The sequence below is a fragment of the Ciconia boyciana genome, chromosome 2 (genome assembly GCF_034638445.1).
Source record: "Ciconia boyciana chromosome 2, ASM3463844v1, whole genome shotgun sequence".
Lineage (NCBI taxonomy): Eukaryota > Metazoa > Chordata > Aves > Ciconiiformes > Ciconiidae > Ciconia > Ciconia boyciana.
Window position 1 is genome coordinate 68,069,175 of NC_132935.1, and position 21,955 is coordinate 68,091,129.

Here is a 21,955-nt window from a genome sequence, read left to right on the forward strand (position 1 = left end):
GTCTGTAAAATGAACTATCACGCTGCAAAGCATTAGCATAATTGGCTGGCACCTCTTTCTTGGACATTCTGTATGACAAACTCATGGGTCCTTGTGATTAAAATATGATGAATAACCTTGCTGATAGCTGTCTCCCAAAGAGAATAGCATATAAAGTTGAAAAAGAGTATTTTATTGGGCTTGGAGTTGAAACTTGAGAATTGGAAATTGTCAAAGCATTTACTCATTTATACTAGCAATTATAACTACTCAACTGCTATATTATGTTCATCTTGCAGAAACTTGCTATTCAGTGTAATAATAAGATCTTTAGTAATGTTTACTATATGTATATAATGTACAGTATACGTAATAATGTATACAATGAGATATATGAGTGTATCTGGAAAAACACAAAGCAAAATCCAGTGGCCTTCTGGCCTTGATGAAATAGCATGCATTATACCAAATCTTGTGGCTTCCACTTGGCTGCAGTAGAATTCCAATTATACTCCTCAAATAGGATCTCTTTGAAAGAATAGACTTTCTAACTCTTTCTTCATCTTTAGTTAGTAAGCTCAAAATAAGCTCTTAAATTATATTAGCAAACTGATCCTATGGGTCAGCTCTTTTATGATAAATTAATGGCCATATAGGCATCTGGATTTAGGATCTTATTTTACTGTTTGAGATTTCTTTTTGGTTCCAGAGTCCTCTTGCAGAATTTCACCTGCAGAGGGAAGGAGTGACTATGGCAAAGATCAGGGTGCAGGCTGTTTCAGTGTGAAAGATGATGCATGTGGCTGAGTGGTAGCAAGTACAGAGAGAAAGCCATTGGATTTCTGAACACTGAGTCATAGTGGGGAAAAACACTTGGAAATCTTAAAAATCAAGAATTCTGGTACTGTGTGAGGTACAGGCACCATGATTTCTGCAGGTGCCACTAAATCCTCTCTCATGCACTGTTGTATACAGTGATCTTTGATATACATGGAACATACAGTGTATGTCTGAAACATATCATATATGCATCATATGCTAAAGTGAGACAGGCAATGCTTTTGCTACTGTTGCTGTGACATGTCCTTAAGTAACGTAGACAACTAATTCCATTTTGAAAGTGTTCACTGTTGAATATGGGTGAAACTGTTATCCTTAAAAATTAAGAAGGCCAAAGGTTTCTACCTACAAAATGGTGCACATAATGGTGTAACAGAATTCTGTGGCATCTGTATTATTCCTGGCGATCTTGCCTCTCTAGTAATGCATCCATGAGCATCTTGTCTTATGAGTGAGTCACGTGCTATTGGAAGTAGCAGCTTTTATATATCATTGTGCTTGTTAAGTCGAACTCCATTTGTAGCATTATTTCAACTCAGCAGGGCAAAAAGAGGTGAGAAAGTTCACCTAGCACAATTTGGAAATATGAAGAAGTTACCATCAAACATGTTTTTGTATAGCACGTGGGGTTTTTTTTAAGATCTAAGATCCTGCAGCTTAACAAAGATGGGAGGAACTGCTGTGTCCCTTCAAAAAGAGGGAACTTTCCCTCCTTAGAATGATGGAGGAGCTCCTTTTGGTAAGCTAATGAGTCACAGTATGCTAAATCTTACAGTTGGCACAGGACTTGAATGGCCATCTGTTACATAAAAGTTTCTTTTCTCAGGAATTATGCAATACAATTGAAAAAACATCCTTTTGCTTTCAAAAATTATTGCATGGGAAACAGGAGATTACATTTTATAATCATTGTGCTATCCTTGTTTAGGTAAAAGCCCAGCTTCAAAAGATGGGAGCTATTCAACCCATAAACATATTTCTCCGTCAAGAAATTGACCGCATGCAACGTGTTATATCAAGAGTTCGAACTACACTGACTGATCTCAAATTGGCTATCGATGGTAAGTTACAATATTAAAAATCATACTAATTAAGATGCAATATTTATTGCTAATGGTTGCTTATACTATATAACTAAATTATTTCCCTTCCTTTCCTCCCTTCCTTCCTCTTTCTCTTTTGTTCTCTACCTCCCCCAGTTTTTCTTTTTTCTCTCTCTTTATCATGTGACCACTAATTCTAGCCCTTAACGCCTCCTGGCTGCATCCCTAAGGACACTCCATCTTAATTTATTCTGTATGCATGTGCTCCAGTATTGCAGTTCATGTCCCACAGCACTACTACAGTTCTGTGATTCTCTCTAGGATCTCTACAGAGCTCAGAGGAGCTGAATTGCATGATTAGGTCCACAGGTCATGTGCCAGAGTCATTTATGAAATTAAGCTGAGACATAATGATATAGAAGAAGGTAGAAGTGTTGCTGCTAAGTAATTGAGAGACAGGGCACTCAGGAGGCCAGGTGGTAAAGACTCTAATTTAAGGTGAGATTTGCAATGTTCGTGAAACTGGTCATACCAAATAGGATGTCTCTAAATGGAAGCTGAAGTGAGTGGGAGTGCAATCAAAAGAGAGTGATAGAGTTCTTCTTTTAGCCATCACAGGAGGTAGGCAACAGCACTCTGTCTCTCAGAGACAGGAGTATTTGGCTGAAAGTGAGCAATGGTGAATGTAGTTAATCAAGAGTACAGGCAGCTAGAAGCAGATGGAAAATTTGATCAGAAAAGGAGTGAGGAAAAAGAAGGGATGATGATGCTACTGTCTGCTTTTTGTTTTCACTTCCCATTTTGCTCATCTGCAAGAGTTGAAATACCCAGGAAGGAAAGTATGCCGTTGCTCAGACAAGCTTCTTGAATTAACAATAAATGAAAATGAAGCAGGAATGGTTCAGTTCCACTGGTTAAAATCTCACTCAAATCTGCTGTTCTCCAGCACAGAGGCAGAAAATGTCTGAGACAGCAAACTGTCCCCACAGAGAGAAGGTCAGAGTGCCTCAAAACTAGTCCCTTCTGATATAGGAGATGGCAGTACTGTGATCTGTCTTACTGGTGTTTTCCAGTCTTTTGACAGTAAGTCCTTCATGAAGGGAGATTTTTTTTAAGTTGTATTTTTGTTACATAAAAATCAAAAGGTTTTTTTTCCTGTCATTTGTATGATGACAGGAAACACCAAGGCAACAATGCATGCTTCAGAAATATCATGCCTATAATCTGAATCTAGGAAAGAGATTCATAAATGTGCCCAAGGCTAATTAGCTTCCATATCCTGTAATAACCTATGCAAAATCAAGCTGGAAGAAACAATTGTCCTCTGTTTCAATACTGAGCTGAAAGTTCCCTTTTATATGTGCATAGAGTCCCTTTTCAAGTAAATTAAAATAATGCTTTCCATCCAAGAAAGTATTAATCTTTCCTTGATTGTGACAGATATATTTAACATCTCAAAATGTACAATATTCTGCAGAGGGGTGGATGAATAACATAATTTATTTGCACTTAGTATTTAGTTACACAGTGGGCACAGTCCTCTACCAGGTGTTTAATCAAGTTAATTCTGTAACTTTTGTGCAATCCTCTAAAACATTATAATTTTCTTAGGGACAGGTAAGTTAAATATAGTGAAAAATTGCTCTGAAAACAAAATTGGATAGTTAACAATAATGATTAAAGGAACATTTAGGCACTCTCTCTTGCCTCAGCAAAGGGGAAAACCCCAAACTCTCTCATACTAGATTCTCCCCCAAAACTAGTCAACTGCAGTCTCAGATCAGCTGAGGTGCTCCTTTTTCTTTACAGTGAGGTAAACTGGTCTTCCTGCTCAAACAGGTCATGTGAATTTTGACATCTGCCCTGGTCATGCATCTGGCTCTGGCTTCATGAACCTGTTAAGGCCTGAGCGCCTGCTTATAGTAGATCTAAATTTTCAAACAAATGTTGTGTTTAAGCATATAGCACATCTTCATGTTGTGTCATGTAGCTTTGTGAAAGGAGGTCTGAATATTTGATTCTGCAGGTTGCATGTGAATAGATGGACCTTGTCATTTTGCTGTTGCTCACTGAGTTACATTTGAGGTAATATAAAGCCCTCCTCAGTGGGAGCCCATGTGCAGCTGAACATGAATGATGTTGAGGGAATTAGCAGAGCCAGTTTTGTCCCTCTATCCAGAGGGCAGATTAAGCAGTGTTCAGCTTTTGGGAGGGGTGAGGATGTTTAACATGTGTCCAACATGTTTGTTGGCAGCCATGCCTCACAAGCCTGCATCTCCACCAATAAACTTTGCTGCCCAGAGGATACTTGTTTTGGATCAAACTGTAATAATTAGATTGTAGCTGCACTTTGTACTCTCAGTTATGTCCCAACCATTAGTTCTGTTTTAATTACTTATTGATTGCCCAGAATTTTTTTCACAGTTGGTATAATACAGAGCTTCACATAAATCAGAAAACAGCAATGATGATTGTCCTCTCAAGTGACCTATATAGAGGCCATGTTCCAAGTAGAGAAATCTTTTTAGAGGCAAGGAAGGAACTGTTTTCTCATCTTTTCATCTGAGGAAGAGTAAGACATGGGGCTTGAACCAAAACTCCACATCCTAATGGGTTATGAACATCAGTTCTTGAGCCCCTGGCAGAAGGTGACCATATTCTTTGTAGAGCGGTATACGAGCTATAGTGTTCCTGTGTACGTGCCTTATCTTCCTCCTGTGGAAGCGTAGAGGCCTTTGGCATAGAATACTAATACCCTAGATGTTTGTTGGAGAGTGGGCACTTCAAACCCTCTCTCCCACTAATGAAGATAATTTCTTTAAATGCAGTAAAATCTAATGACCCATTACGTTATTCCTAGTCTCTTAGAGTTTGTTTGAGTAGAGGGGAACTGAATGTGGCCCATCTGTGAGTTGAGGGGGGTGATTCTTTATTTCTCCATGCACTGAAGTAGGAGTGGTAAGTGTTTGATGGCACCCTGATATGTCTTCTATCGGTGAAGAAAGTGAGAAGAGAGATTCTGTGGGAGTTATCCCTAGTCCTCCTTGAGTGGCTTCCATGAATCTCAGCAGTGGAGCATGCTTGTAGTAGCACTGAAAGTGGATATTGAATCCTTGGCAACGGACATAAGCGCAGCTTTTAATTTGGTTTTATTTCCTGATCTTTTTTAACCTACTTAACATTCTGTTTAAGGTCTTGTCGTGAAAGAAACAAATGCTTAACTCATTTATTTATGGGTATATGTAGATTCCACTTTGGTCATAAAACTGCATCCACTTGGCATTTGTTTCTGGTACCTTATAGCTTTGTGTTTTCAAACTAATCCTTTGGAATGGCCTACTTCATGAACAAGTGAAGGCCATACAAGAAACCTTGGATTTGTTATCCTTTCATGTCATAAATGTGCCACACGACCACAGAACTCCCGCTGCTATTTGTGCAGTACTTGCAGAGTTAGGAGAGAGAAGTCTTTTTCCTGTTCACATAGTTCCTGAGAATACAGCAATCCCTCTAAAAGCTTTTACATGACTTGTAATGTATAAAGATTTGTTTCCACAGACCCAGAGTTTTTGTTCCTTACATTTTTCTTAGTACTTGCAAGACAAGTACCTACGGGAGCCATAAGCCATAAGACCAACATAGAAGGCAAAAGAAGTGGAATCAATACAAATAATCTACTTCAGAAGTCATCATGGCATTTGTCATGGAGAAGATCTACCAGGCTTAAGCAAACTTTCCACTGCAACTACAATATGGCACCCCTCATGTTACAAAGCTAGCTTATTTTCATGCATGTAATGCACACCATACATAACCTACATGCTGTCACTTGGAAAAAAAAATCACAGATTACTCTTATCCTACACTGAAAGAGAGGGAAATCAGAGCTTTTGGAATAAGAGGATCAGGAGCAAGGATATTACTAAGGGGACATGGGACTTTGCTATTTGCCCTCTTTTTACCCACAGAGATGTATATACCATGTGCATGTTCTTTAAATGACGCATAGATTATATGCATGAAAGCTCATTAAAATTAATACACTAGTGTGTTTCAGGTATATGTTTATGCCAGGTTGATAAGTGTGAGAAAATACAGGTAAGACTATTGAGACAGAAGGTGTTGGAGAGTAAAAAACTATGCATTTTTATATGTGTTTCCAATATTTTTGGAACTTTATAATTCAGGCAAAGCTGAATAATAACTGTTAATAACAAGGCCTTGAGGAATACTGGTGCATTTCACTAATTTCTGTACATCTCAGTCATTGATTTGCTACCTTGTTAAAAACTATTTCATTACCTGCTTTTAGCTCCTCACCATCCTTATACTGCATTGCTAACCAGCATGTTGGCCTTAGGTGTTTCCTTATTGTCATTCATATAAGAATATGTTGAAACACCCAGAACTTCATGTAGATGTGAGGTAGCATATAGTTCTACTTACAGAATAGGAATCACTTAGAATTCCTACCTCATCTACACAAACTCATGTGTTAAACCCCTGAAAGAATGAGGTAAAGATTCACTATTTTTTTCCAACTCAGAATACCATGATCTTGACAGTAGTGTTTGCATCATGGTGCTGCAAGGAATTTCTGTTCATTGTATGTAGCACCTTACAAGAGGGATATAAATGAACTCCAGAACAGCCAAATGAAGTAGCTGATAATTTATTCTAATCTACGTGGCAAAAACATGAAGTTCAGAAAACTAGTCTTGCCAGAGTGCACAGGAAAGGTAATTTCCCACGAAGAGAAGGAGTATGGACTCATTCCCACTGGCTGGCTAAGTTCTGTGTTGACTTGTAATGCTTTAAGACTGCTAACGCTAACACAATTTTAGTTTGGCCTGCTGAAGATGGTAATAGACTTTTGGACTGAAAGATCTTGGGCTCTTACCTTACTAATTTTTACAGTGTGTGTGTGTAAGGCTTGTGGGATCATCTGTGTATTCCACTTTTGGATGAGGATTTTATTTGAAGATGATTAAGAGCACTCAGTGCAGACATTAACGGACTGTAACAATGGGGAATTCATTTGAGGAATGGAGGGGATGAATCTAGTATGTCTTGTGGTGTAGTTACTCTTGGCTCAGCAGCTCTCATCCATTATTTACTTCTCATCCTGATAAGACTGCCAGAATGCCTCCTGTTGTCTTTTACAAAATGTGGCATGTTATTTCTGGACTTCTTAATAAGTGTTATGTATGCTTGCCATAATGCTGGCCAGGATAACTGTTTAGAAGCACACATTGCACATTTAGGACAAACTGCAGAAAACAGTTTATCTGCCTGTTCTATTACTCCAGCTCATGGTAGTGATTTGTATTACTTTCTGGGAGGTGTGCATGGATTTTCATCTTCAAATTATTGCTTTAAAATGTTTATTTTCAGTCCTTTGGTGAGTGCAGCCAAGTGCATTTAGTACTGGAGCTGGTAAGTTTCAGAACAATTTGCAAGGTTACTTTCAAATTGTCTTCTTACTGACTGAAGGAATTAGTTGTTGCAGAGAATCTAGAATTTGTGTGCTCTTCTATGTGAAAAATCACATGCTACTCAAGTTTCTCAGTTCCTTTAATCTCTCCTGACTTGAATTAAATTGAAGGATTCTGCACCAGAAAAGGAAGGTGGGAAACAAACAGAAAACAGAACAGGGGCAAAGGCTAGGTGCAGCTGGAGAGAATACCACAGTCTACAAGTGAAAAATGGAGAGTGTTGTGCATTGCAGGGCTCCGCTGCCTGATTTACTCTTCCTGTTCTGGAGACTAGGAGCAAAAGAAGGTGATAAATTGTTGAGGACCTTGGGGTTAAAACAGCATGGTGGAGTTCAATGAGCTTCTGAGAGCTTCCTGGGAATCATCTCCAAATGCTGAAGTGCCCAAGTGCTGCAAGTGAAGAAAGAGGGAAATATCCAAAGAACTGCCTGAAGCAAAGAAGTTGACTTCTTTCAGCACAGCAATGGTGGTCACTGAGCTAGCAGAAACATGCTAAAGCTTGCAAAAAAAAAAAACCAACGTTTTAGGTATGGGGAAACATACATTAGCTTTTATTTTTTCCATATAGTACTTTGTACCTTTGGGTGGAATAATAAATAATGCTTTCCTTGGGGAAAGCACAAGCAAGTTAGCTGTTGCCATAAGGCAGAAAGGGAGGAAAGCTTATGAAGTTACAAGAAATTTGGGATTTTCTCTTCATTGTGTTCAACGAAGAAGAGGAAGTTGCACCTTGGTGATGGAGGCAAGGAATGACTGGTCCAATAACAAACCTGGTTGCTTGGGAGGTAAACTTGAGTGGAGATTAAAAGCTGAAAAGATCAACTTCTACAGCTGCAACTGTGACAGTCAAGAATGGATTGATGCTTACACTGAGCTTTTTCCTCTGTGTAGCGTAAAGGCTAGCTTAACAGACTCATTGTCTAGCAAGTATCATCCTCAAGAGATAGTCTCCAATCCTATTATAATGATGTCAGCTATTGGCAAACTGTATTTGATTGAGAAACTAGCTTCTTCTCATCTCATTTATATCCTACATAATTATTCTGGTTATTCTTGATTCACATCTGTGCCTGTGGGAAGATAATCAGTCAGGGGATTGAGGCTTTTTTTGGTTCATACTGGAGTTTAAGATCCTTCCTTTGCTCCTAACTTTATCCACTCATTTAAATGAGATACGCATGTTTTCTAGTCCAGATACAGGCTTTCCTAAATGTGAAATTCAAAATGTAGATCCAAATTTTACAAATTCCACAGTTTTAAGATTCAGCTTGTGGTAGGTATGGTAGTGAAAAGGAGCAACTCCATGAAATAATACAAGGTCCTGTTGTAGTCCATTCAAAGCATTATGTCTATTGAATGAATGACCCTAAAAACACACCAGTTTAAAAGAACAGACTATTTACTTTAATTAACAATAAAAACTAGTTATCCTCAGGACTGAGTAGCTTTATTTGGCTTATTCACTACAGAGCAATTGGATAGATTTAGATGTGGTTTAGAAGTGAGATGGTATAAATTTAGGGCAATGAAAAAGGGAAATACTAATTTTCAAACTGTGTGTACCGAGCAAACAGTATGGTTGCAGTACATATTATCTTTGAAGCATGGAAATGCCCTAATGTCTTTAACTGACCTCACCTTTTGTCAGTCATTTTCAGATGGGCTTTATTCCATTCAAGAAAGTGAATATCATGAAGTAAACCTCAAAATAACCAAGTTATAAGCAGCTGGCTTGTCTGATTCATAGAACATTCAAGCCTGTCATGTTAAGTTCATAGGACATTCAGTCTCTTCATATGGTAACCAGTGCTCTGAGCTTCTCAGAAGTTAAATATGAGAAGCCTATGGTGTTGTGCTACTCATTCAATTTATCACATATAGTTTTTCAAACACCTGTATCACCTTTCTCCAGAAAGATGCCATTATTTTTCTCATGTGTTACTAATTTTATTTCTGACAATTATTTTATTTTTTTAATTATTTTTATCGGAGTATTTTAGCTGCAGGAATGCATCCCAACACCCACAGATGTCATTTAGTGCTGAAATTCAAGCACTGTATGCCTACGGCCAGAGATGACACCCACTCACTAGGAATATTTATGCAGCTATATGGGCAAGGCCAGAACTGTGAACATACCTCATCCTCAAGAACACTCTGGCTTCGCATTCTCAGCAGCTGCTCTGAGTCATAACGGGCAGACATCCTAAGAGATTTCACCATGCTTCAGGGCAGAGACTGGTTGTATCTCCCTACTTGAAAAGCTCCAGCCTGCCCACAAAAATAGGGAAGAAAATGTGGCTCTCTCACAACCCTTGTTGCAGGAGAAAGTTAGCTGCATCAGCCTGAAAACAAGGAAGAACCAGAGATGAAAGAGTTCTTTCTTTCTTAGTTCAGATGGTAATGATCCCCAGGGTTCAAATGGGATGCTCTTCACTTGTTTTCTGCCCTCACTATGGTTGCCCTGAAGTTGAAACCAACATGTGTTGCATTATTTTTTTCCACTTTTTCTGCCTCCAGAGGGTGAATGGAGTGTATGGTCTAATATTACATTTTTCTAGGCAAAAGGGAGGTGACATAGAGTGGCTTCTTTCTTAAATGTTGGTGCTCTTGGTTATATGTTAGAGGAGATTTATACCCAAAGAGAAGGTTTATTAATTGTGTTATAAAAGACTCTTAGTTGTCCCAAAACACAATTCTGAACCTGACTACAAAGCCATCAGAGAGAATGTGGGTGTATTGGGCTTGTGTGGCAAGGTTTTGGTAGCAGGCAGGCTATGGGGCGGCTTCTGTGAGAAGCTGCTAGAAGCTTCCCCTGTGTCTGATAGAGCCAATGCCAGCCGGCTCCCAGAGGGATCCGCCACTGGCCAAGGCCAAGCCCATCAGCAATGGTGGTAGGGCCTCTGGGATAACATGTTTAAGAAGGGGAGAAAGTTGCTGTGCAACAGCAAGTGTAGCCGGAGAGAGGAGTGAGAATATGTGAGAGCAACAACTCTGCAGACCCCAAGGTCAGTGAAGAAGGAGGGGGAGGAGGTGCTCCAGGCACCACAGCAGAGATTCCCCTGCAGCCTGGGATGAAGGCCATGGTGAGGCAGGGTGTCCCCCTGCAGCCCATGGAGGTCCATGGTGGAGCAGACATCCACCTGCAGCCCGTGGAGGACCCCACGCCGGAGCAGGTGGATGCCGAAAGGAGGGTGTGACCCCATGGGAAGCCTGTGCTGGAGGAGGATTCTGGCAGGACCTGTGGACTCATGGAGAGAGAGGAGCCCACACAGGAGCTGGTTTGCTGGCAGGACTTGTGACCGCGTGGGGCACCCATGCTGGAGCAGTCTGTTCCTGAAGGACTGCACCCCATGGAAAGGACCCACACTGGAGCAGTTCGTGGAGAACTGCAGCCCGTGGGAAGGGCCCACATTGGAGAAGCTCATGGAGGAGTGTCTCCTGTGGGAGGGACCCCACACTGGAGCAGGGGAAAAGTGTGAGGAGTCCTCCCTCTGATGAGGAAGGAGCGGCAGAGACAACGTGTGGTGAACTGACCGCAACCCCCATTCCCCGCCCCCTGCACCACTGGTGGGGAGGAGGTAGAGAATTTGGGAGTAAAGTTAAGCCTGGGAAGAAGGGAGGGGTGGGGGGAAGGTGTTTGAAGATTTAGTTTTTATTTCTCATTACCCTACTCTGATTTGATTGGTAATAAATTAAATTAATTTTCTCCAAGTCGAGTCTGTTTTGCCCATGACGGTAATTGGTGAGTGATCTCTCCCTGTCCTTATCTAGACCCACGAGCCTTTCATTATATTTTCTCTCCCCTGTCCAGCTGAGGAAGGGAGTGACAGAGTGGCTTTGTTGGGCACCTGGCTTCCAGCCAGGGTCAAACCACCACAGTGGGATAGGCAGTGTTTTTTAATATTTGCAGTTTTGTAAAAGTTGATGGTTTTCTCATATAATTCGCTGCACAAAAAGAAGTGTGTATAAATGAGAGCAGCTCATTATCTGCTAGAAGAAAATGGAGCCTATTTGCCATTGATATATAGTAGAAAGTACCAGATTTGCACACACTGTTATACAAGCATCCTTCTAAATTAAAAGCTGGTGTTTTGTTTCTGGATATTCTTCTCTTTCCCCTGAACTGGGGACCTGCCAACCTCAATGGAAGGAAGGAGTTTGAAATGCTTCCTTATTACAGGCCACATTTTCATACAGATATGTTTGGATGGGCTACTGCAGTTCTTGATTGCAGTCACCCAGACCACTTCTCTTTCCTTTGCATATTCTGTGGTGGAAGCCGCCTAATTCTGTTTGGTATCTCATGTAATCCTTGTGGCAATTACAGCAGTTGTGTGTATGACAAGGCATTGAACATTGGTATTACATGAACATTTAATTGGAATGGGGGCTACCAGACAAGTTTCTATAATTTAAAATATTTTAGCTGGAATAGAGAAGACATCCTGAGGCATGGCCATGTGCCAGCTCTCAGTACTGTTAAGAGTACAAACCAATAAGATGTAGGAACTTCTGGCACATGGAACAGTGAGTGTCACTGAAAAATCATTGTCTTAGTAAATGCCAATATCTTAGTGGAAGCAACAGTACTATGCATGGAATATGTGAGTACACGCTGCCACTGGCAAAAGAATATATAAAAAATTTTGCCTCTAGGTTTATTCTATGTACTGCTTTCCCACTGGGAATCTTGATAATGGTAATGTACAAAGTTATCATTAATAACAGTGAATTTCATGAATATAATCACTGTCAGTACATGCTTAGGATATAGATGAGTTACCCAGTATATCTCTATCATTGATCATGTATGTGGGAACCATTAAAATATATAAAAAAAATTTAAATGATTAATCACATTCCAAACACAGTGTGAATATAATGAATATAAATATTATGTTTGAGGGAGAAGGAGTTATTAAAAAAAAAAATCCTTATTTCAGATCAAAATAACAGAAGAAATATAATTTATCTTTTCACCTTTAACTTTGAATCAAGTCTTAGAGGTTTGAGCAAATTAATTGCAAACTGATAAGACTTTAGTGCAACAGGTGTGCAATTAAGGCACAACAAAAGGGGTTTATTAGAGTCAGAATGTCATTTGGAAGTTTTAATTGCCTTTGCAAGCTAGGGGAAAGTTCATTCTGAATGTTTCACTTATCTTCTAGGAACCATAATTATGTCAGAAGAATTGCAAGATGCTTTAGATAATATGTATGATGCTAGAATTCCAAAGCTATGGTTTAGGATTTCCTGGGAGTCAGCTACTTTAGGATTTTGGTTTACTGAGCTTCTTGAAAGAAACCAGCAGTTCAGCAGTTGGCTGCAGGATGGCCGACCAAATCAATTCTGGATGACAGGATTCTTTAATCCACAGGTAAGACTGCCAGATTGATCTTTTTAACTGCTATGTAACAGTTAAATTAGACCTTGAGACAACTTCAAGCTGACTCAATTGTGACTACATGAAGTGTAATCTAAATTCAATTTTTAGCATAAATGTAGGATATATTAACTTCAACATCTATTGAAGAAATTTTTGCTAGACCAAAATAACGTTACTGAAATAATGGAATGCATCTTCTGGTTGCTTTAATTATAGTGTGGAAATTGGGTAAATACATCTTTTCACATTTCAATGTTATCCTCCTTTTTCCCCCTCCTCTGTTACAGTAATCTGTTTTTCATTCATTGTATGAAAATCCCTTTGAGTACAAAACAAGGTAGGTTTCAAAACTTTGACATAGGAAGAAGAGATTTGGATTTGGCTCTCAATCCTTGCAAATCAGTTCCTTGAAATGGAAGGTTTGTTATTTATACCACCCCAGAATTGTGCCAGACTTGGTCTGCAGAGACATATAAAAAATACAGCCTCTCGCCTGCACCATCTAAAATAAAAACCTGGCACAAAATGGAATACAAAAAAGGGAACAGCTGAGAACAGAGCTAAAAGAAGTAAAGTATACATACCTAGATGATGTGTAGTTTCTTTGCACAGCTATCCACATTCATTAAAGCTTTTTATGATTCACAGATGTTTGTGGGAAGTAGGAGTTGTGGAAGTGAGTCATTGTGAGAGTATCCAGCCAACAGGTTTCTGTGAAGCCTTAGCAAAAAGCTATTTTAAAGATCTATTTTAATCTCAGTACTTGTTAGCAATGCAAAAGCTAGCTGAAACAGCTGCCTAGAATAGAGAAAGCAACAGTGGCAAATATTCTCTAGGACTACTGCTGGGAAATATGCATCTATCATCTATCCTGTTTGTGTCAGCTGTCTGCCAATACCACTTTATAGCATGGAAGCGTGCTCACGGAATCCCTTAGCAAAGGGTTCCCAAGCAAAAGTATGAGGGAGAGGAGTAGGAGTTTTAATAAAATGATTCTGCTTCCACACTTGGTTTGTTAGCAACCCATTGATAGTGGCACTCTGAAATATTCCTAAGTAACTTTTGCAATGATCAGTCTGGATGCAACCCTAATAGATTTTGGTTTTGTTGCTGTTTGCTTTTGCACTTCAGATGAGCAAGACCTGATACAGATTTTGTACTGGCCATTTTAGATGGCTTATTTGTGCTTTGCGATTGTGTCAATTCTGAAATTTTGCCAGCCCAAATTGGGCATCCTACATTTTTTTTGATCCATGCATCTGGATTTCTCAAAAAAAGGTGCCAAGTAATCAGAGTAAAATGTCCCCAAACAAGTTGTGATTTAATAGACCATAGTAAGTGAGAAAGCCTCCAGAAATACAAAAATTAAACACTACATAACACGTAGTTCTAAAAGTCCCTAAATACATAGTGTGCAGTGAAAAAAATCTGAGAATGAGATGTGCTTACCTGATTTAAAAATTTATTTTTAATAATAAATTAAGAAGCTTAAGAATCAGATGGTTGTTGTTATAGTCTCCATTTTCTGTAACCCAGGCTGTGGGAGTGGCTCATTCTACAAGAAATGCACCTGAGCAAAGACTCCTTTTCTATTTAATTAACTATTATTTTGTTAATAGTCATATTTCTGTGTTTAAAATCAGTATTTCATATGTTAAGAAAATTGATTTTCATCTTCTCAAGCAAGTTGAGGTGATGAAGTATTAGTGCTGCAGTTCTAATGGAGTGTTTGTAATGCCTGAGAAATTGTCAGAAAAATCCTTTCATTTGTGAGATGAAATGCAGCTCCTAAGTAATTTGTAATTTGCCTACTTGCATAGATCTCACTGTTTGCTCTATAGTCAATGGATAAATGCCATGGATAACACAAGACAATAAAGTAGATTTATAGCACTGGGAGAATGAGGCATTCTGGCAATAAAAAATAATATAGGACCTGACTCTGCCTTCTCTTGGGCTGTTTATACACTAGGATAAATTCAGTAATTTCACAGAAGTTAATCTTTATTTATAGTGATACAAATGAGAGCAGGCTCAGGCTTTTATGTAAAAGAAACCATATTCCCTGTGTGTGCCTGCATTGGGCCAAGATAACTGGGGTGAACAAAACAAGAAGTGCCATGAATTTTCTTAACTCCTTGAAGTCAATCTGGTGTTACTGGATTTTTTCCTCAAAAAACCTATGCATATCTCATTTCTACCTCCCAATTGCCATTTTGTGGCTGATACTGTTTTATTGTTTCCTTGTTTGCATCTCTGTATCCAGTTGCTGTCACTTGTCCTATATATGGATTTTAAGCCCTGTGAGGCAGAACTGTACTTCTGGTTGTATAGTACTCAGCATAATGAACCTACAGCCTATTTCTAAGACCCTTAGATACCAAAGCAATGTGACTACTAATAAGAATATGAAGTACAATGCCTCCATTCCTCAGTGCCCACTTAATTCTAGTAAACCTGCCATAATTTGCTTGCTGTAGAAATTGCAAAATAAGTGACAAACAAGGAACCTCCTAAGCAAGGTAAAGGAGAGAATATGATTGTGAAAGCAATACACTTAACTGGTTTCCATATTTCTTGTCATAGCTTTCATGGATGTCTGCTTCTCCCTTACTAGAAAGTTCAGAGTTAGATTGCATGGGTTGTTAGCAGGCAAAGGGACAAAGCTTTAGCAGCCTTCAGTGAGCAGGCCAGGGAGAAGTTCAGGAAGAGGCAGGTGAAGAAAGAAGAAATAATTTTGCCTGATTCTGAAGTCTCAACATGCCTCTCCCCCCCAAAAAAAAAAAACAACAAACAACCCCAAAACACACAAACAAACAAAAAAAACCAGGGCAAAGATTACCAGAAATCAAAACAAATGTCTTAGCAAGTGTTCCATGATGTCCCTGAGAGAGGGTTTTGGGGGGAGCCAAGCCCTCAGTCATACAGTGGCACCTCAAGCCACTGGATTCTTCCTTGCTGTTTATTGTGCCATTCACCTGCTCTGGGATACACAGCTGGGCCTGCAGCTCACAGCTGTAGTCTTTAAACACTGTCTAGGACTCATTCAAATGAGCAGGTAAGTGTTACAAGTCCCACTGCAGACAGCGTATAGGTCCTGCCATCTCTGTAAGAATAGTCTGCAGTCTAAATCTTATCCCTGAAGACAACTCACAGCTCCGAGCTTACTTTTATTCTAGTGTTACCACAGTGCCTTTGAACTGATTCCCTTAATACAGTCATTGCTCTGTCCTGTCCTCTTCAGGCTCTTCTCTCTTTAATATTCCAGTATATCTGGGATCTAGTAGCCCTCTGGGGCCTTCTGGCAGTGAACACTTCATGTATTTTAAACTATTGGTACTAGCATGTTTCTACAAATTAAAATTCCACAAATTAACTACAAGGATTCTGCTTTCATTTGATGGCATTCCTGATAGAAGAACTTGGCCTTTAATCCTGTCTCCTTTAGCTATATGCTAGAGTTCTCAACTACTTCAAACACAATTACAATTATCTGTGCTATCACAAAACCTGTTGTGGTTTAACCCCAGCCGGCAACTAAGCACCACACAGCCACTCGCTCACTCCCCCCGGTGGGATGGGGGAGAGAACCAGAAGAGTAAAAGGGAGAAAACTCGTGGGTTGAGATAAAGACAGTTCAAGAGGGAAAGCAAAAGCTGCGCAAGCAAGCAAAGCAAAACAAGGAATTCATTCACTCCTTCCCATGGGCAGGCAGGTGTTCAGCCATCTCCAGGAAAGCAGGGCTCCATCACGTGTAATGGTTATTTGGGAAGACAAACGCCATCACTCCAAACATCCCCCCCTTCCTTCTTCTTCCCCAGCTTTATATACTGAGCATGACATCATGTGGTATGGAATAGCCCTTTGGTCAGTTTGGATCAACTCTCCTGGCTGTGTCCCCTCCTGACTTCTTCTGTACCTGGCAGAGCATGGGAAGCTGAAAAGTCCTTGACTAGTGCAGCAACAACTAAAGCATCTCTGTATTATCAATGAACACTGTTTTCAGCACAAATCCAAAACATAGCCCCATACCAGCTACTATAAAGAAACTTAACTCTAGCTCAGCTGAAACCAGGACAAAACGTCTTTAAACCACTTGTCCTGAGGTCTCTGGAATGATATTATTGAGAAGCAACCAATGTCAGTTAACCAATACATCTGAGTTCATGAATGTCATCTCATGTTCTCATAACTGGAAGGGTATTGCGTAGCTACAAAGTGCTTACCACATGCAACAAGCACTCCAGTCCCAGCAGCCAGGCATTGGCCCCTGCATTCAGTAAACCAATGTGCGCTTGTTTCCGCATCTGCCTTCTTTCCATTCATTTGGCCCTAACAGTAGCTCAACAGAGCATCCTGCACTGTGAATACTGAAGGAAAATAAAAAGCTTGTTCAATTACCTCATTGCTCCTGATTTCTCCCTAGCTGTGCTGTTGGCTCTCTAATACCCACCTTTGTGTGTTCCCCATGTGGCTCTGTATTCTTCCACCTCTGTCTCCAGATACCTTCTTTCTCTGCTCTTAAATCTGTCCTGAAACTTCTTCCTTCCTAGTTGTCCTTCTCAGTAAGTCCCTCTTGGTCTCGCATCTTCAATTTTTATGTTTTATTCATTCATCTTGTGGCTATGCAAATGGCCGTAGAATAAAATAAGGTGTACGTCCACAGCATATCCACTGGAAGTGTAAAGCAGTCTATACCCTCCTGTCTCTTAGGACTAAGGTACTTCCCATGTACTGCAGTGTGCGTGCACATGGACAGTTATATGAGAGAAGCTAACCAGCACCTTCAGCCTGGCTTGTCTTGTGATAGCTTGTAACTATATCATGAGATTGTAGCCTTTAGAACAGAGAGTGAGTTTCATTCTGTGCTGCTGAAGTGCTATGAGTTTATCTTGGTGGTGTCTACAATAGTACGTTATTGTAGTATATTAAGGCATTGCACTGAGCAAAGTGACAGAGGCATTTCACTATTTAATTGCATGATTCCAGTTTGTACTTCCTTTGTATTCTGTAAAATGCTTCATGATTTGTTGACTGAAAAGCAATTTTACAATGTTGGTGTAAGAAAAGGTGAGTAATGTAGCACATGAAATACCAGTGTTATTTGTGGCTTAGCAATTACCTGTATTTGGAACCTCACAAAACACATTAGTCTGGCAGCCTTGTAAACCTCTCTCCATCTGGCTGGTTGTAAAGTAGGAGTGTGAGGTGAGGTGAGTTATACATGCAGTTTCCGATATGTTAAATAAGCCAATTTGGTGGCTTCTTAGCACCCACACATGCACACCAAGTATATAAGAATGCATGGTACTGGGAAAATGTAGGAAAGCACTGGATTTACACAACTGAATTTAGTTTTTGTATGCAGATAAAATTCTGTGGGATGAGGTTTTATACTGCTGATGTCACTATTATGTAGGAAAAAAAGTTCAAAATGGGTAAGTTCAAGTATTTTAAAACACTCTGTCATATTCAATCTCCTTAGGGATTCCTAACTGCTGTGAGGCAAGAGACAACTCGCATGAATTTAGCAAAAGGGTGGTCACTCGACAGTGTTGTTTTACACAATGAAGTGACCAAGATGATGAAAGAAGATGTTGCTGGCCCTCCTCCTGCTGACATTGGTGGGGTTTACATATATGGCCTTTTCCTCGAAGGAGCAGGTTGGGACCGCAGAAACAGTAAACTGGTTGAGTCAGCACCAAAGGTAAGGATCAAGTGAGCCTGACTGACTGTGGCATAATATGGTGTGCTCAGAGAACACCAGGAAGTATTTTGAGTGCCTGCAGCAGTGATTTCACAACAGGTTTCAAGAGGGTAAAATACTAGCAGTGCTGGGAAGAGGACAGAGTGTTTACCCACCAGAAATGAACAAAAAGATTTCTGTCAGAAAATGAATTTAGGATGCGCTGCACTAGAGCAGACCAGATGCCCGGCTCCTTGGCTTCAGGGGTCCTAGAAGCACAGCTATGTTTGAATAAAATAGTGCAACCCATAGTTAGCCTTCTTTTGACTGACCAAGTGGGACCCTATCACAACTTCCAAAGCCCAGTACTGGGTTTGATGGCAGTTGCTGTGAGGTCAGTGTTTGGATAACTAGACATCCCTGACATTTGTTTTTGAATAGGAGGAAGAGTATTAGTTCTGGGCTTATGCTCAGTTATCCATGCATGGAGTTACATTTTACTGATGTGACCAAGCAGATTTAAAACCTGGCTATGGAGTAGTGATTAGATGGTGTGGTCACTGCCCAGGGAAAGCTGCCATTGTCTGCACTGGTAAACTTTTTCCAAACCAGTGATAACTGTCCTGGAATTGGAGTTGAGGTAATTCCTCTCCATAAGTAAAGCACTTCTGTGCCTGGCTGAGAGCAGACTTTTCCAAACCAGACCTTGCCAGCTGTAGCTTCTGGTGACAGCTGTTGCCTGGTTTGTCAAAAGACACCTTCAAACATGGAGTTTACTCAAGTGCTCTGGAGTGTTCAGCAAGCCTCCTTGTTGCTCTTGGGTTTGGGTCTTTTTTTCCCCCCTGCCAATGAATACTTTATATTGCTGGAAGACCTGAAGGGAGCTAGTCTGGGTAAACACCCAAGAGGCACCTTGGATCTTTGAAGCTCCACTGCCAGCAGTGCAGAGGTAACAAGGAGGCTTGCTAAATGCAGCTTGGCCTTTGTAGCTCCAGTCCTGCCATTCAGGGAACGGGAGGTGGGGAAAGAATGGGGAACACTAGCTAAAGGGGCAAAGGATGGGAAAAAAGACAATGGTCTCTCTCCCTCCTAGAACCACCCTGTCATTTTTCCGTCTACTTCCATGGAGTGCAGTTTTCCAGGTTTCTGCTGCTGCTTTCTTTTCCTTCCAGGCTTCTTGATGTCTGTTGTCCCTGAGCTGCCGCTGGCTTAAAGTTAGGGTCAATGTAGTAGTAAGCATAAGACTTGTGTTCTCGCGTGTACCTCTGCTGAGGTGCTGGTGCTTTTGCTGAAGGCCATCACTGAATCTAGTTCCAGCATTTGGAGTTCAGACACCCTATCCTGCTTCTCTAATGCCAAGCCCCATGTCTCTTTTAACATTCTCAGGCGCTGTTCACAAGTCTTCCTGTAGTCCATGTGTATGCTGTTAGCACAACAGTGCTACATGACCCAAAGAAGCAACAAGGAAGTGTGTACTCCTGCCCTGTCTACAAAAAGCCTCGGAGAACAGATCTGACATATATTTTCTCTTTGTATCTGAAAACAGTGCAGAATCCTGATCATTGGACTTTACGGGGGGTTGCACTGCTCTGCAATTCAAAATGATGACCAACAGATAGCTATAAAGAAAGGACCACCTAGGAAGATTAATCTGCAGCCAGTAGGACTTCTGTTGTTATTGACAAAATGGTGGCTACCTTCTCATGGGGGTATGGGAATTAACAAGTGACGTATAGAGATTGTGTTAATTACACATAGATCAGTTTACTCTGTTCACAGCAAAAATACTAAATGTATTTAAGCTGGGAATATCAGAGGGAAAACAGTTGCAGGTGTAAAATTTGGCAACTGTTATAAAGCAAGTGAGAATATAATCAACTAGCATGCTTATAATGGAAACACTAGGAAAAAAGTGCTTATGATAGTGACAACTGCTCTAACATTTATGGTTGTTCTTTTGTAGATGTTATCTTTTCTTCTTAATACAAGACTTCTTCATAACATGATATAATTCTTTTTAAATGCAACTTTGTAGTTAAAAACTTATCATCCATAGCATTATTAAAGCTGTAATGACAAGTGAATTAAACGTATGGTAAAACTTTATGTTTATCTGCATGTATTCCAATGCACAGTTCCTTTGATTTTGCATTTGTAAACTTACTGGGTGGTTTTGCAAATGGATGCTGCCATTTCCTTGAATAGTCACTTGTTTATGCTAACGATCACAGAAGCTGTACAAACAGGCGAGTTTAGCTTTGCACAAGCAGTGGCCTTTGCACATATTAACTCATTTCTAAATCTATATCCCATTATAAGGAAGATGTGCACACACCCCGTTATTAGCGAGAAAAAAGTTCTGAAACTCTTCTCAGAGTAAACACATCTGAACACCAGTTTGGCTCTATTAGTATTCGCTCCATTGGCGTTAGTGCCTGAATCCTGCAAACTCAAACCTCTTAACTGCTTTTTATTCTGTGTTTTGCATCAGTTTAGGTAAAAGAAAGTAGAAGACACACAGGCCATTTCTGGGAGTAGATTCACCTGAAATGGTTGAAATCATTTTTGTTTGTTACCACCATTGCTGTCTACCCTGTAATTGAAGGGCGATTGCTACTTCTCTTGTAATAGGCAGACAGCTATTGGCAGAAAATGTGTTTGGCTTTTTTCACTAGCACAAATTCAAAGCTAAAGAAATTGCTGTTGGATGTTATGAAAGAAGGACTTGCAGTGAGTGCTTTGCTAATCACTTTTTTCTTCTTGTAAACACTTTCAATATTTATATAAACACTTCAATTTATTTTCAGCTGGTGTCTAAGAAAGTAGTTCATCCTTTCCCATAACCAGTTTTACTCTGCAGTTAGCAATTGCAGGGCTGTTTCCTTGAGGAATTTTGATGTTCACACTCGCACCCACAACTAAGCAGAAAGTGCTTCTTGGATCAGAGCGGACAGGGACAATGTCCCTTTCTCCCAGTGAGCTGGGAGCAGCACTTGTTTTACATGCAGTGCCAGCAACATTATCTTACCAAGTGAAACCACCTGTACAAAAAATGTACACCAGGCCTCCCTGCAGTACTGCTGTACATCAACCAATTTCACTGAGAATTTTGTTTCTGAGAAGGGTGAAGGATTGGGCTTCAAGATCATTGATCTTGGAAATTATGAAAAAAATAAGGGGGACTTCAAGCAGCAAAAGGCTGTGCTGTTGTATAGAAATTGAGGTTGTAAAGCATAGTGTTCTCCCCATTCCCTACCTGTATGAGGGGATATGGAGTAAATTAACTTTGATCTCTTGGTAGATGTAAAATTCAAGTCAGTAACATCGATAACTTAAAATGAAGAGTGTACATTGAAATATTTTCCACTCCTGAAGAACTCACTACTTGCTATGAAAACAAATCATCCTCTGAACAATTGAAGTTAGAAGTAAACATTAAAAAGTACATGTTTGATAGAGGTTATATGTGGTGCTAGATGATAAGCTCCATGGAAACTGCATCACTTCCTTTCTTTGTCAAGTA

General features: G+C 40.1%; 1 protein-coding gene across 1 annotated transcript in view; it reads left to right on the forward strand.

The window, feature by feature from the left end:
• LOC140647833 (dynein axonemal heavy chain 5-like) overlaps positions 1-20,673 on the forward strand; it is a 173,624-nt gene extending 152,951 nt beyond the window's left edge. The window contains exons 74-77 of the mRNA XM_072852925.1: positions 1,748-1,880; positions 12,529-12,737; positions 18,232-18,453; positions 19,819-20,673. Coding sequence (XP_072709026.1) covers positions 1,748-1,880; positions 12,529-12,737; positions 18,232-18,453; positions 19,819-20,037 — 783 coding nt within the window. The 3' untranslated portion in view covers positions 20,038-20,673. The remainder of the gene's footprint in view (positions 1-1,747; positions 1,881-12,528; positions 12,738-18,231; positions 18,454-19,818) is intronic.
• Positions 20,674-21,955: the final 1,282 nt, after the last annotated feature.